Genomic DNA, 16,195 nt, shown 5'->3' on the forward strand with positions numbered 1-16,195 from the left:
AAAGAAATTTCTGTATGAGAATAACAAACAGAATTCAATAGCTTGAATTTCAGATTTTACTAGTATTAAATTTAATTTCTACATTTTATGAAGTTATAATAAGTCCCAATTAAAATACTTCATCATAAATCATGGCTGCAGTGCTCAAGAAACGCGCATTAGCCGAATTTTCCCAAACACAAGTCATCCATGTAAGATATACTACATAATTATTATAGAATTCACTATTTATAAACAAATATTTTATAGGACGTTCCTCAAAAGATTAAAAAACTCCGCTTGGTGAAAAAACCAACCACTGAGAGCACCGCACTAGCTCTAATAAGTTGTCTTGAGGGAGCAAAAACAAGTAATGAAGCCCTCCACACATTACTACGCATTTCCGATGCGTTCGACCTGGATGCGGCCGATGTAAACGAAGCAGTTACAAAACTCTCAGCACACTTCCAAAAAGAAGAAGAGAGTGCCGTCCGTGTGAAAATCCTCTCATTGCTTGGTGACATTGCAACTGAGCATAGTTTAGATGCAGGCTCAATAACACAAATAGCAGATGAGTTGTTCATTCTGCTGAAGAATGAAACTTCTCACAAAGTGATTGCACAAGGCATGAATTCATTCCTCAGATTGAGCAAATACATCAAAGAAAGTAACATTCAATTAATAAATTCCATCATTGATCTGGCAAGGAGTAATCTAAAAGATATCAGTCATGCAGTCAAATGTAGATGTCTGCAAATCATTGGGAGTTTGACACCTGTTCAAAGTGGTGAAGAATTGGAAAAGTTGATTTATTTAGTTGAGTGTTACTTTAATCATGAAGATGCAAGAGTGAGGGCTCAAGCATTCTCAACTATGATTCAACTGCATGAGAGAGGTTTCAAAATTGGTACAAATATTTATATAAATGTTTGTGAAGCACTCAAAGATGATTACGAAAGTGTGAGGAAAGTTGTTTTGCAAATGTTATGTGTTTTGGCTAATGCATATCCTGAACAGTAAGTATATTATAAATTAAACTACTTTCTGTAGACAATTACTATTAAAATAAATGAATATTTACAGTATAATAGTATTACCTGACAGTGAACAAGAAGTTCGTTTAATCGACGACGCTTTCGCGAAAATCTGCAATAGCGTCAATGATTTATCCATGCACGTACGTCAACACGCTGCTAAACTTTTGGGTTCCATGAAACTAGTAAGCGGAAAGTTTTTAAACCAAACTTTGGACAAAAACTTATGTCAAACATGCGTAGAAAGGTATTTATACTTAATTTATTATATTTAACGGTGAAATTAATTATATTGTGTTGCTAGCGTACTGCGCATGAGTTAGCAATTGAAAATCTTGCAAGTGGCGAATGGGCAAGCGGAAAAAATGGGCCGATGATAAACCTCGCGAAAAAATCCAAGCCGACGCTATTAATCTCATGAGTAGCGGTGCATGCGGTGCATTTGTGCATGGACTTGAAGATGAGTTCCTCGAAGTACGCTCAGCCTCAGTCGAATCACTCTGTGAACTGTCCTTGGATAATCTGCACTTTGCAAATTTATGCTTGGACTTTTTGGTTGATATGTTCAACGATGAAATTGAAGATGTGCGTATTAAAGCAATAGATGCGTTGACACAAATATCACAATCTATTACACTGCGTGATGATCAATTGGAAACAATTCTTGGTGCTTTGGAAGATTGTTCCGTTGAAGTCCGCGAAGGGTTACACAGAATGTTGGCGTCGAGCACCTTGTCAACTACTACAGGATTACGCATTTGCGTCGAGAAATTATTGGATAATCTTAAGAAATATCCAAATGATAGAAGATCAACGTACAGATGCTTGCAGTGCATTGGTAGGAGACATCCTGCTTTGGTGCTGCCTTTAGTACCGCAATTTTTGATGATGCATCCGTTCTTTGACATGGCTGAATGTGATGTTGACAATCCGAATTGTATCCTTTTCATAAATCATGTTTTACACTCAAATTTTTACCAATTTAGCAGGATATTTTTCTTAATTTTAATTTCTATAGATATTTGTATATTAATCTTGGTCCTCAACGCTGCAAAACACTCACAAACGATCGTCCCGCTGCTAGAACCGCAGATCCTGAAACATTACTCGTATCTTCGTGACACTCTACCAACGTTAGTACCTGAACTTTGTCTACCCAATGAAAATGGAGTCGCGATTGCCCGTCCGACTACAGTTCCGGAAAGTCTACAGTTTTTAAACAATATAATCGACCATTTAAACCGCGATATGAACACATCTCGTGTCCAAACGACTTTATTTCAAAGCGCGAAGGAACATCTCAAACGTTTGAGTGAAATGGATGATAATGTAGCCGGTACAGCGCAATTCACCTCGTTGTACATTGGCGCACAGTTATTAATGTCACAATTACTAGAAAAGAGTTTCTGGAGTAATTCAAACCTTGCAATGCAAGAGTCTAATACTCTAAAAAGTCACATTGATCAATTATTACTCAATTGTATGAAGTTACAGCATTTGTTCGTTGGTTTAAGCACAAATGAATATTTAGCTGTTAAACAGTTACGTCTGCGTGCTCTAGGACTCAATTTAGTTTACATTGTCAAAGGTAGTAATGCATCTGCACTTGCACCATGTCATCACTTTCTGTCTGCTGTTGAAGAGATGCAAAAAGAAATGGAAAACGCTGAAACTTTTGAACCTGACGCTTTCATTCAAGCGTTGTTTAAAGAGTTAGCTACTGTAGAGGAACCTAAACCAGGTACAGTCGCACGTATTTTAATACCTATCTTAAAAGACGCTAAATTAGGGAAGACTCCAATGTCGAATACAAATATTCGAATGACAACTGTGCAAATCATTGATCCCAACGGGCAATCAGACAATACTCTGAAATTTACAGCGGGTTTAATAATGTCTGTGCCATTTGAGGCTGAATTATTGAATTTGTCTGATGCTAGTAGAGTCAGACTAAAAGTAAAATACCCCGATCAAAAAACACAAGTTATTTTACCGAGACCCGGACATATGAAACCGCTAAATCTTGATAAAACTGATCAAACGCAACGGAATGATATTCGTTTATTAACGAATGTTTTAGTATCCCATCAGGTTTGGTCTGAAGCTTGCAATGTTGAGATTAATATTGCTTTAGCCATTCCAGATGGAGATGTTGGTAAAAGAAAGCAAACAAATGATGGGAATCCATTTTTGATTGATCTGTGCAAATCGGTTAAGGTTAGCGTATCGCCAAAACCGATTAAACGCGCTTTGTAAAGTTTTAAACTTAAGAATTAGACTATTTCAAGAATATATAAGTATAATTATAACACTCACAGTTTTTGTACATGTATCATACATTATTTCTTAAAAATAAACGATAAAATCTAAACTTGCATGATTGAATCAGTGAAAATTATCTGTCTACTACCGAATAAATGTAAATTTTTATTTTATTATTATTGAGTAGTCAATATAAGATTTTGGCACATTGAGGAAAACATGTTCTCTATAAAAATATCTCGATATCGTCCGTCTGCACTGAAGTCCTTTTTGGTTCAGTATCACTCACAATTATACCTAGATCAAACAACGCAAAGACTTCAAAACAATGTGAATTTTTACAAGATTTGTACAATAATCTCCGCCATATTGAATTGTGGATTAAAAACGTTCGTAATGCATTAGTTATTATTATCAAAGACTTCATTTTGGAAGTGATTACGTTGTGAATTTGTATTTAAACATGTCTACTGTGATGCTACGGAATAAGGTACAGGTCATCATCATAGATTGAATTATGTTAAAATTTCATATTTAAAAAGTATCGTTCTGATATCGTATTTGGCACACCATTTCCTTGTTTCTTTGGCAAGTGTTTCAACAATAAATCAAGTGATGTTGAGCAAAAACGTTTGGAAGATTTCGCAATTGAGCAAATAATACTAAGATGGCACCTTCTAAAGCATATATCACGTAAAACTGTCAATTTTAAATTCATTAGGAGTTAGGATATGTAAACTGGTAACTGGTAAAACTCTCGGAAGGAAATCTACGTAGTGTTCATCATTACCGTACTCCTTCGACTGTATCCTCGCCTCGTGACAGCAGATCCTTGCGCCTCGCACTCTTTTCTAACTCTATCAATAATGGCCGCCACCAGTTGCTCTTCCTTCACTCGTTGTTCCTCCCAATCCGCTGGTTTTGTACCATCTGGTTGCTTCTTCTTCTCTTTCAACTTTGGTACTTCCGGTGTAGCTTCGACAATTTCCTCCTTAATACTAATATCCAAGTCTTCATGCTTGATAACCACCGGTTGCCTTACAGGGGAAATATTCTCCGCTGGTGGAGATGAGTGCCTTGAGCTTATATGTCCCATGTATCCTTTGCGACTCTTGAAGAAAACATTGCAATGTTTGCATTTGAAGAGTGGCGCTGGATTCACCATATTGTTCACGTGGAATTTGTACTTGTGTCGATACCAATGCGTGCGACTCTGCAGCAATTGCCCGCAGAGTTTACACACGACACTTCCGTCATCGCGCATGATGTACTCTAATAATTCGTTTTTCTTGCGTTCGTACGTCTCGGTGGCCTCATCGTCAGTGAGGAAATGCACGCCGGTCGTTGTATCCTCGGCATCCATTTTGTCGTAGTCTTCGTGTTGCTCGACTTGCAAGTCTTCTTGTACTTTAGTGCTGGAAGTAGAGGAAATCATATTGCGCGCTGCCTCCGGTGTGATTATTACTGATTCTTGATGATATTTTGGTGTCGTTGTAATCACCGCCAGGGTGACTGATTCTGGTAATTCTGGATAACTGGTATCACACGTTTCTTCATAATAATCTTCACCATCTGCAACAAATGAACAAAAACTCAATAAAGATGGTTTATTATTGAGTAAAACATGTTTTGTAACTAAAACTAAGCTCTACCTGAGTGAAATTTATGGCAAAACAGTAAAACAAACAAATAGTTACAAACGTGAACTGTAAATCGTGTGTATTTAGATATATTTATAGAATATTTATATTTATATAAACATAATAATAGCATTTCTATCATTTATATAAAATCCTCAGTTATTTCATACTTGATTTAAAGCAAGGCAATGCTTTGCTCCCTTTACATTTATTCGTCTACTTAGGATAAAATTAATAGCAATAATAATAAATCAATATTCAATGCTCTTCATCTCTCGCTAAATGTGTTAATTGCACTTATGTTAGTTACTACTTGTGTTACACGTAGATGTCAACCAATATACACTTGCAGTGTCATCGCATAAACGCCATTCTTTAGTATTACAACTTTGTTTCGCTATCAAATTACTACAAAATACAAAACCACGGTGATTGAATTCTTTGCTCGCTGCTACCTATCTGTGCGTCCGGTGTTATAAATTTAATTTTAAACGTAAAACCTACACGCCATCTAAAGTAAGTCAATTAATTAGTGGAAGAACTTTGATTCTGTTTCGCTTTTACGCCTAAGTTTACAATAACAAGAAAATTTGTTACTTTCACTATCCCGTACTTGTTCCATTACTTCCAGCTTGACAAATCAATTTAATACAAACACAGTAAAGCGAACATTTATCTATGATAATCAATAAGTGATCTATGATTAATTAAAAACGAAACTAAACATATTACATATCACATAGTGATTTTCATCGTTTGTCTTATAGATAAAGAAACAGTGCACGAACGTTAAATGTGTTTTAATATATGCGTATAAAAATTAGCCAACTAATGAAGTGAAATTAGTTTCTCTATAATAAATGTGTGGTGTTCATTTTGTGCAAGATTCTAGTGTGATCTGTGTTCGATATTGTATTAAAGTAATATATTATTCTGAATTTGCGTGTTATGTTATCTATCGTTGACTAGAGAGACTTAAAATGTTGCAGTAGTAATATTTATTAATTGCACGTGTGAAGTAAAAGTGTTTCGCTATTTGATAGATTGTAATCGCGTCCCGACACCTGAAAAAACTGACGGCATATGCGTGTGCGTGCAATACAATTAGTAATTTACAATAATTAATTAATTACATTGAACAATACAACAAAATTCGATCAAATTATTTGTGCGTTTTGTCGGCATTCACCCCAACTCCTCTACAGTAACTAAACTTAAATTTTCGTAATCCATAAGTAACTCAAACATTTTTACATTAATTTAAAATAAATGTATAGTAGTATCAATTAAGCAACATAAGATTTTTTTGACGTAAAAACTATAAACAATATGCACAGAAGAAATGTTTTGTGTGCGCGAATTTTTAAACACTTAAAAAAAGTAAAAATGATCATAAAATATCAAGAAGTGAAAAACAATAAACAAAGTATAGGCCACATTTTGGGATTTTTCGCTCATTTAGTAACAATTAAGTTCAAAATAGTAACACACGTCGTCATTTGGATAAAATTGCACTTCTTTTCTTCTCGAAAAACTTTACCCAAATGTCCACCCTTCTCTTAATGGATATCGCAAACTGCTTAGCAGTCGTAAACATAAAAAAAATATTTCAATCTTCAGCTATAGAATCAAATTCACTGATGTCATCACAAATCAACTTTGTTTTCTTTCTCTGTTCCTGCATTTGCACACATCCACTTAAAGTCGTTCGTGTTTCTATTTCAAAATTAGAAAAAATGCTATTCCTACCTAATGTTTAGTTGTACTTGTACTATATCTTTATGGTCCTAACACCTAGGGTACTTTTTTTTAGTCTGTTTGCTTGTCCATGAACCTTGTTAACATCTATATACACTTAATCGCTACATAACAAGTCATATTTTGATTTAACGTCGATCCGTCGACCTGCGTTTCGAATTTCAACGCATCCATAGCAAGGAAAACTCTTCCTTCCAAATCAAATCAATTGTCATTTGATTTCAATTGATATTCGCATCGTGCTAATCGTATGCTATCTCTAAATAAAGTATATGAATATGTATAAAAACAATTAGTAAATAATATAAAGATCTGTACAACAATTAATAATGTAAGTTTCTTTTCATCTCGTCTGCATGATCTGCTTTTGATTTTATGCTTTCGAAGCGTTCTATATTCATATTCAAACAATAACGTTAGTTTTTAGCACCAAGAACGAAATCAATTCGTTGTAGCTTACAGCTAAGGTATTTTTTTAATTTTAATTGCGCTGCTGCTGCAATTGACTGCGTGTTAAATATTTATTGCTGCTGCTAGTTCGAGCTATTAGTACGGTCTTGTTAACGTTATCAACATCTTCGCTGTTGTTTTCATTGCTATCAACTTCGACACTTTTGATTTTATCATCATTCTCGATCGTTTCATTCTCCGCGTTTGTGATTGCATCATCCGCATCATTCGACACGTCCACTTCGACATTTTCATCATTCGGCTCGACGATCTCCTCCTGTTTAACAACATTCTCGTTCGGTTTTGGATGATTTTTCTGCTGCGTTGGGGTCCGACTTTTTTTCACGCCGTCGTTCGTAAATCCGTCGCCGCAGGCAGCCGGTTTACGACGGCGGGAGAAAAAACCCCATGGGAAAGACGCAGTCCTTCGGCATGAAGCAATCATGCACCGTCTTCATATGATTCTTCATCTTGTCCGGCCGCGAGAACTCCTTCTGACACACCGGACACGGGAAGACCTTGCGTTGTTGGCCCTCGTGATAGAGGAACGCATGCCGCTGGAAGCTGTACTTGTTTTTGAACGTCTTCTGCACGTCCACCTTTGCGCACTCCGTGCAATGGTAGATGCCGTTACTAATGGACGCGTAGCGAAAGAGATTGAGGCCACGTACGCTCATCTCCGTAAGCTGTTCGGCCGGGTCTTGGCTCTGCGACGCCGTCCTGCGGCGTGCACGTCTCTTCACCGGTTGTCTGCCTGAAGGCGCGCTCATCGCCGCTGTCGTCGTGCCGGGCACCAGCGCGCTCGTCGATGGCGTGTTATTGTTATTATTTAGATTGAACGCGTTCATGTGCGACTTCAAATCGCCGCCGTGTTCAACCTTAGGCAGTATCAGCTTTTGCGGCGCTAACGTTTCGGTCAGTTCCACTTTCGGCGTGAGGATTTTGTTATCTGAAACGCAGAAACATCAAGTTAATATCTCACTACGCACATCCACCATTGAAAAAACAGCAAATAAAAAATCGCAATAAATCGGAAATCAAGTAAAACAACATAATTGAAATCGTAATAAACGAAACCAAAAGTAAACAAGTTTCAATTAGTTACCTGGATTCCTTTCCACGCAATATCGTTAGCTTGCAAACATGTTTTAGTTCATCGATAAGAGAAATGACACACAAAATCAATACGAAAAAAAACAACCACGTAAATTTTTATACCAATATTATTGCAAAACATTGTATAGTAAAATATATACAATCATTTTGTTTGGAGACGAATGAAATTAATAACTATAAAACAAAGATATTAATATTATAAAAAAAATGATAACATGAAACTTATTGCCGACTATATTAGAAAGTAACTTACAATTACCATTGGTATCAGTATATAAAAAAACGTCAATCGTCATTATTGTACATCTTCAGACTCGTCTCGTGGATATTAGCGCTAGCTGGCGCAACTATTGTTTGATTTCCCAAAAGGCACTTCTTCATCAAAAATCGTATAAATGTAATATTCATCCAAAAATATGCTCAAGCTGAATTCTCAACGATCGTATAAATTTTCGTCACGTGTATCAATCGGAAACGTTTTCTTAAATTTATCAAATATTAACAATTCACAGTCATTTGTTTCGTATAATTAGGTATTACTAATTAATTTGCTAGGTTATCGTAAAGTGTGCCATCGAATAAATGACACCACAAAGAAAACAAAACTTCGAATTCTTCACGCCGCACGCCTCGTTTACAACTAAAAACCCACACTTCTTGCATGAAAAATGATTCCATCAACTGAGTGTTAACAATTACGTAAACTAATTTAATGCGCTACGTGTGTTACGTGTAAAAAAATCAACACTTCTCTTTGGGCTTCTCATAAAAATTACGAACATACTTAAATCTAGATAATAAACAAGTTATTGTTATTCGCGTAAGGATTAGATTATTATAGTAATAAGGTTCTGACGTACATCTAATGAGTAATAAAAGTATAAAAAGTATCAAGAATACGAATAAAAGGCACTCACTAACAAGTATTCAGACTTCTTGGATTTGTGTGTATATAAAGTTTCATTATTTGATTGTCGCGCTTGTATTCGAAAATATCCCTATCAGTATATAAAAAAGATAAAGTAATAATCAACATGTCCAACATTTCGCTTTAAAAATTTGGCAAGTTTTGTTCAATATTTGTTGCAATAATAGAATATTTATCTCCATCTATTGTTTTGAGCGTTCCGCAAAGTTGTAACTTGTACTTATATCACTTCAATGCATCGCAATAAATCGCCGCCGCAAACTAAACTAAATCAATCGACTGACTGGCTAACATCACACGATTCGTGTGTATAATCTTCTGGTGCGCCAACATATTGTCTTTGCGCGTGAATTCCTTCCCGCAGACGGGACAGGAGAACATTTTGACGTCCATTTTGTGCGAGGTCATGTAATGCCGGCAGAAGTTACTGATGTGCGTGTAGACACGGTCGCACACCGTGCATCTGTAAACATTGTCCTTTTCGCGCACGCAAAAATCGCGCGCCGACTTATCCGGATCGCAGATCTTCTTCGGCGGCTTCTCCGTCTTAATCCGTCCGAAGGAAAAGTTCTGATCGTCGACGATGATTTCGTACTCCTCCTCAAACTTATCAAACTCATAGCCGTAGGAATCGTCGCCGCCGCTGTGTTTCCGCTTTTTGTGCTTCACACTCGTATCGTAGATGTTTTCGAGGAACTGTTTCGGATCCAGCTTGATATCCATCGCCTCATAGTTTGCATCATCATACTCGCAGTCATTCTCAGCATCTTCGCCATCCTCCACGTCCGAAACGGACATATCCTGATAGGGTAAACCATACTCTTCGTGGAAAGACGATTCAAAGTTGATGCACCTGATGTTATTCGACGTTTTACTTCGATTGTTATTACTCGGCACATCGGCGAGTGTGGCTGTAGCTGAGGCGGGCGGTATCAACGAGACTTCCTGCTTTGGTGGTTTTTGCGCCACGGCTCGTGCCGGTGGTGGTCTAAAGGGAGGTTTTCCTCGTTCGACATCTAAAACACAGCGAGATTATTTCCTTCCTCTCTCAATTATCGCATATATCAAAATACTACATAATGTTTTCTATGTTTTATGAAAAGGGAAAAGCTATAAGGGAATAAGCCGCGCTCGGTGTTTGTCACTAGCATCATTTCATAACGCTTGATGAAAATATTTCAATAATCATAAATTTCGGATAATCATGGCTCATTCCTTACAGTTCTTCCCTATTCGTGTTTTTCTTTTTAAATTTATTGAACGTCACTCACCTTCATGATCGTAACAATCATTAATCGAATGCACTTTGCGAGAAACGCACTTGTAAATTATAAAAACGTAAACAAGCACATTGCGCACACACACACAGACAATGTGTGCGAATATTTAGCGCTGCTCGCGGAACAACAACCAACAACTGCAAAATCACTTTCGACAATAGCTTTTCCCTTTTCACGCTACATAAAATGCCGACGAGTCGCGAAATTACAAAACTACGATATATTCATCACTACGTTACAATAACAATCAATTGCATGCTTTAATTTCACCGCTTTTAAATTACAATTCCTTTTTATTTATATAGATATGCATATCCGAGTGTATGCATAAATCAACCACACACTCGGGGAATGCATCAGCGAACGAAAAACAGTAGAAATTCTACCCAAAAAGTCCAAATGCGCCTAGAGAATAACAAAAAAAAATGCAAACTCACCAGAGGCTTGAAAGTCGTTCTCGCTCTTGATGTTCAGATTGTCGTACTCGCCCTTGGAGGTGCCGGCGACCGGCTCGCTGCCGTTATCAGTGCGCATGATTTTGCTGTCCGTCTCATCCTCCTTGTCCTTGCTGCTGGAGTCCGAGTGATTGCCGGTGAATCCGTCCATGCCCATCTTGACCTCCAACATTTCCGGACTGCCCTGTACGAGGGAGTCGGTGCGATCAAAATCATCAGCGCCCGGTGTACCATTCGAGCTCCCCGACAACTTCCTAGGTCTGCCACGTTTCCTTTTAGGTTGCAGTAATGCATTCCCAAGCATATTCAACGCATTAAACGGCTGCACCTGCTGTTTCTGTTGCTGAAGCTGGTGCTGTTGTTGTTGCTGCTGCTGTTGATGCTTATTCTGCGCCTGCTGCTGCTGCAGCCGGAGATTATTCTGGCTGGCAGTCAGCGACGATGTGATCGAATCACACTTCTCCTCGTTCACCTCTGTTAAACCCTTGATGCGCAGACTCTCGGCGACTTTTAAAAACGCCGTGAGGCGGTCCTGATCAACCGACACCTCACCGCGATACATAAAGTCCAAAAGACTGCGCATGTCATTATAGGGCACGTCTTTCAGTATGACAATCGGGTGCTTATCGGGATGATTTACAAACAGCGCCTGGAAGTAGGGACTGCACGCCGAGAGCACCATCTTGTGCGCCTTCAGCAGCTGCCCTTCCACCGCCAGCGTGACATCCACAAACGACTCGTCGTGCAGCAGCTGATCGAATACTGAGAGCAAATTTGATTGATGATTGTTCCATCGTAAACAGAACCTTTGGTATGACATGTTTGCGTTTGGAGTTGTCGGGGGCTTCGATATAGTCGGTAGGCTGATCATGTGTGATATTCGGGCACTAATGACGTTTTACTGCAACAAGAAAGCGCAACCAAATTAACTTCCACCCCTCAAAATCATTCACCAAACAAATTTAATGCGTATTTAATAGATACACACACGAAAAAAAAAAGTTAGTCACGGGAGTGGAAATTTCAAGGTCTCATTCATACAGGTGTCCGTCACCGGCGTGCTCATTCCATCAGAGGGGACGGCCAGCGCGCTGGCGATTTGTTGCACACGCTGTGAAACAAGTCTAAACCTTCGCTTTCGCATAAACAATTGCCGATTGCAAACATGAAATAGGTATACGCAATACGAGCCCACTGGTCACGCTAGAAAAGCAACCTCTCAGCCACAGATTCATTACGTCACAGCCGGCGCACGCTCTGCCCCCTAATAAAACGAGTCTTATTTGGTTCATGAGTCAAGATAATTAGAAGCGCATGTGTTCGCATCTCATCATTTGTTTCTCCCGACAAAAAAAAACCATAATGCTAATGCAAACAAAGCGCGCGCCGCGTGTGTTAAAAAAATGCTGCAGATATTTTCTTGCCTTTATTTGGCACAAACATCCCTATGACGTCACGTTTCCGTTCGCTCCTCGGGCGCGCGCAAACATTTCTCAACTTGTTTGCGTATCCTTTTGCCCGCTAGCCGCGCGCGTCTTTATTTTCGTGCCTCTCGTCTGCTGCCTGCCCGCCTGGCGAACGCGAGCGCGCACGGCGGCTGAAAAGTGGCACATGTGGAGATTAAGCATCCCCCACCGCAACCCAAACAGCACACACAACCTCCATATTGCATCGTTTTAGCTTTGTTTCGAGGTTGCTTCGACTTTCCTCTCTCGACGACGACGTGGATTTCGCTAGGCTGAATAGCAATAAACTGTGAGTGTACCGTTATGATTGTTGAGAATAGAGAGAAGTTCTCGCCACACAGCGCACGACGGCATGGTGGTTGGGTCGGGCGCTCGTGCACTGTCGTCGCAAATTCGCTTCTAGGAAGGATGCGGATTATTAACATTCCTGCCTCGCCTGGTTGGGTTGGACTGGTTCGCATTGCGACCCAACACACAAGTTTCCGCGTTTGGATTGTGTGTGCGCATGGAAAAACCCTCCGTGCTAATAGATATTTACAAACAAGTGCGTAATTGGCATGCGATGCGTGTGTCGCGTTGAAAATATTTCGCGTATATAGGGGCACCAACACACACATACACACACGCGTGTAGGCAACCCGTGTGCGCGGGCTTGCACGGTGTAAATATTGATTTATCGAAATAGAGAAATATATTGATTAGAAAACGCGGGGTAGCCGCATCTGCGGCGCGCCGAGTGCGACAAGGAGACGAACGCAGCAGCACAGCGCGCGCCAGTCGGTGATATTTACATTTTACAATCTACGATATATTCTCAAAGGCATGTCAGACGTTCGTTCACGTCCCCGACGCCGACGTTTCGCTCGTTCGTCTACGCTTCGCCGTTTTCTAACCAACCGTGTGTACTGCTGCTGCTGCTGCTGGCGGCGTTCTATTTTTCCGCTGCGATCGCAGTCCGCGTCTCTCAATCTAGCGCAGCGCACCAGCGACCGACCAGGCTAGAAAAACACACGCCGCCGCAATATCTCTTTGCGCGTCGCGCGCTCTTATTTCGTGCACGCAACACATATTTACCTGTTTGACGCATCGACACGGCGACATTTGGCCCTGTCCGGAAATGTCAGGAGGTCGCGGGATGCGGACGGACGCCGCGCGCGTTTCTCGCACTGCGGCACAACAAAAACCATACACACACACACTTCTCACCGGCACGCGGGCTGCTCGTCGGAGGATCGCGAGAGTCGGTGCACGTTCAAGACGCCATGTCAGCAGTCTGGCGCGGGGAGGCCGCCTAGCGCAGTGGAGCGGTGTGTGCGCGCGATGAGCGCGCTGCGCCTCGGCACAGTTCGGGGTTGATCGGGGTGACCGGCGCGGCATTCAACAGGACCGGCTTCGGCAGTGTTCACGCCGCAACCGCATTCGCTGCCATTACTACTAGAGAGAACCTAGTGCGTTTTCCCCCTCGTCCTTCATAGGCGTAACCATGACTCGCACCATCGCGTTCCTGCTAACGCTGACATTATAGCAGCAGCAGCAAAGCGCGCACGACCGTCAAAAATCTAGTTTCTAATATTTCAACTGCAACAACCACCGCTCGAATGACACAAACACGATTTCCTATAAACAACATATTAGCATACGTAATAGGTGCATATGTTAATGCATAATTAATGGATTCTAAATTATGCCGCATTGTTGCATCATAGCATACCTCCGCTGTGATTGAGACTCCTACTGGTCCCCGTCGAGGGGCGATAACGCTACGTTATGCAAAGTGGAAATTTTGGCCGTGCGCGCAACAAGTCAAGAAAGTAGTGGGACACACGAGAGAACGCGACTCTCGGCGCGCACGCTTCCCCCGGATATTGCACGGATGTGTTCCGTTACTTGATTTCTTATTATTATACGATTATCCTCATTTCCAGCGCAACGGCCAACTTTGATTTTTAAAATGTCAAAATCTATGACACATTATTGACAGTTCTTTCTTTCTCGCAGCCATCTTATTAAAAATGCGCATGTGCAAATATGGCGATGCATCATTACACGCAAATTATCGCGGAACGGCGTCACCAACCACCACAATGCAACAATGTGCAACACACGAGTTGGCTATGACTCTGTAATGAATGAATGTCGAATGCTAACCACGTTCGTTCGCATAAACGCATAACTAGACATTTACTAATGAATACATAATGAATACAAATGATTGTAATTCCATATTACTTTGTGTGTAAACATGCAAAATTTGTTTGTAAAATATTCGCAAGCAGGAAGTACTAGAAGTAAGTTGAAATCGACTTGCGCATGCGCTATTCACCCGAATGGATTATAAATAGAAGCGCGAGATGAGGTTTCGCAATCGCAACGAAAGAGGGTGCGGTGCGTGTAATCTGCGCCGTGCAAAAAATATGATGCGACTCGTGTTCCGATGTACGCCAACGCGCTAATCGCAATCGGCGCCCGCCGACCACGAATCCCACCGCGCGAATTCTATGTGTTGTAGTAGAGTTGAGCACAAACTGCGCGCCGATTGCAGCCGATTGCACACGCTCGCGCACATCTAGAATAAAATCCAAAACACTTACGCAATAGTTCGTCCTTGTGAAATTCATAAGTTTCCTGTGCTCGCTCGTTCGCTCGCTGCTCGCGCACATTTATTATTAAACCACGCACCTCCTTTTGCGCGTCGTGTGCGCGCGCGAGAGTCGAAATAAAATTCGTGCGAAATGCCACCAACTTGTTAGTTATTAGAATCCACTTGACATTTTCGGTCTGGCGAGCGCACTCGCGACAATTCAACGAATCAAAAAAAATAAATAAATCCACGCGATTGTAGAAAAAAGCAGTTGCACTTTGAAACAATCCAACAATGTGTGTGTGTGATATAAATATACGCGAGGGTGGTGAAAAAATCAAGTTGGTCCTGGGCACAGGACAAAGTCACACGCGCGCGCGCGCAGTTAACACACACACACTCTGGATATTGGAGAGCGGCACACGCGGAGAGTGACTTTAGTGGTGCGCACCCTTCGAGTAACTAAATTCGACTCGTCGACCCCGGTCGCGCCTCTCCTCGTCGTCGCGCGGACGATCGCGACCCCGGCACCGCGCAGCTATTGCTCAGCGCGAGCGGATCGTTTTGCCACCACCACCACGGAATCGGCTCGCGCGCCGCGCGGCGCACAACCCGTTCACGTACGCGCACGCACACGCGCGCGGCCCGCATCGCGAAGAGACCTTGAGCGCTTGTGGATGTAGCACAGGCGCACCCGTCGAATAGTCAACATCATCACACCGCGCCACTCGCCGTATACTTTTATCGGCGTGCGCAGTCTTCGCGCTGGCCGACTGCGTTCGCTTTTCTCGCATCGAGGGCTCGTGCAGTCGGCCAGCGCGGTGTTCAGTCTACCACTCGCAACACGCCCAGCGTACATCACGCTGAGCGACTGCCCGGCGGCGTGGTGGTATTGGTGCGTTAAAAGAGGAACGGCACACATCCTCACGTCGGCGCGCCGCGCTTACGCGATAAGTCCGTGCTGCGCGGGTTGGAACGGCCCCGCGCGCAGCCCACGCGCGCTCCTCGTCGCACTCCCATCGCCAAGGGGATACACGTGTGCGCCGCGCTCGGGCGGTCCGTGGGGTGGTTGACCCCCTTTGAAAAAGAGGACGACTTTTTGATTTCTCTCCACGCACATCGCGCGTACCAGGCGTGCAGTATACGCATCGCGCACGAATTAATACACGAAAGAAAGCGCTTTTTACACAAACGCAAAAAAGCAATATATCCGCCCGCACGGCGGAGAAATAAAACTCAAATCGCG

At 41.6% G+C, this 16,195-nt stretch overlaps 2 protein-coding genes across 5 annotated transcripts; one reads left to right on the forward strand and one right to left on the reverse strand.

Moving 5' to 3' along the window:
* IntS4 (integrator complex subunit 4) lies at positions 1–3,384 on the forward strand. The gene is given in 7 exon segments (XM_065307695.1): positions 1–191; positions 250–995; positions 1,063–1,232; positions 1,235–1,260; positions 1,318–1,372; positions 1,375–1,950; positions 2,032–3,384. Coding segments are annotated over 7 exon segments (2,871 nt in total). The 5' UTR covers positions 1–131; the 3' UTR covers positions 3,270–3,384.
* On the reverse strand, positions 3,295–15,454 carry ttk (zinc finger and BTB domain-containing protein ttk). Of its 4 annotated transcripts, none has more exons than XM_065307697.1 (3): positions 14,960–15,454; positions 10,885–11,803; positions 3,295–4,847 (listed from the first exon to the last, which is right to left on the reverse strand). In XM_065307697.1, exons 2-3 carry the CDS (start codon positions 11,771–11,773, stop codon positions 4,045–4,047), a joined length of 1,692 nt encoding a protein of 563 aa, XP_065163769.1. In that variant the 5' UTR covers positions 11,774–11,803; positions 14,960–15,454; the 3' UTR covers positions 3,295–4,044. The 4 variants fall into 4 exon arrangements, with proteins under 4 accessions (XP_065163769.1, XP_065163768.1, XP_065163771.1 ...); XM_065307696.1 differs by lacking the exon at positions 14,960–15,454 and adding an exon at positions 13,443–13,941; XM_065307699.1 differs by lacking the exons at positions 3,295–4,847; positions 14,960–15,454 and adding exons at positions 4,978–8,072; positions 13,443–13,889.
* Positions 15,455–16,195: the final 741 nt, after the last annotated feature.

The sequence above is a fragment of the Atheta coriaria genome, unplaced genomic scaffold (assembly GCF_025399875.1).
Source record: "Atheta coriaria isolate IRGN ID8LTWV9N9 unplaced genomic scaffold, Caltech_Dcor_3.1 hic_scaffold_7_pilon, whole genome shotgun sequence".
Classification (NCBI taxonomy): Eukaryota; Metazoa; Arthropoda; class Insecta; order Coleoptera; family Staphylinidae; genus Dalotia; species Dalotia coriaria.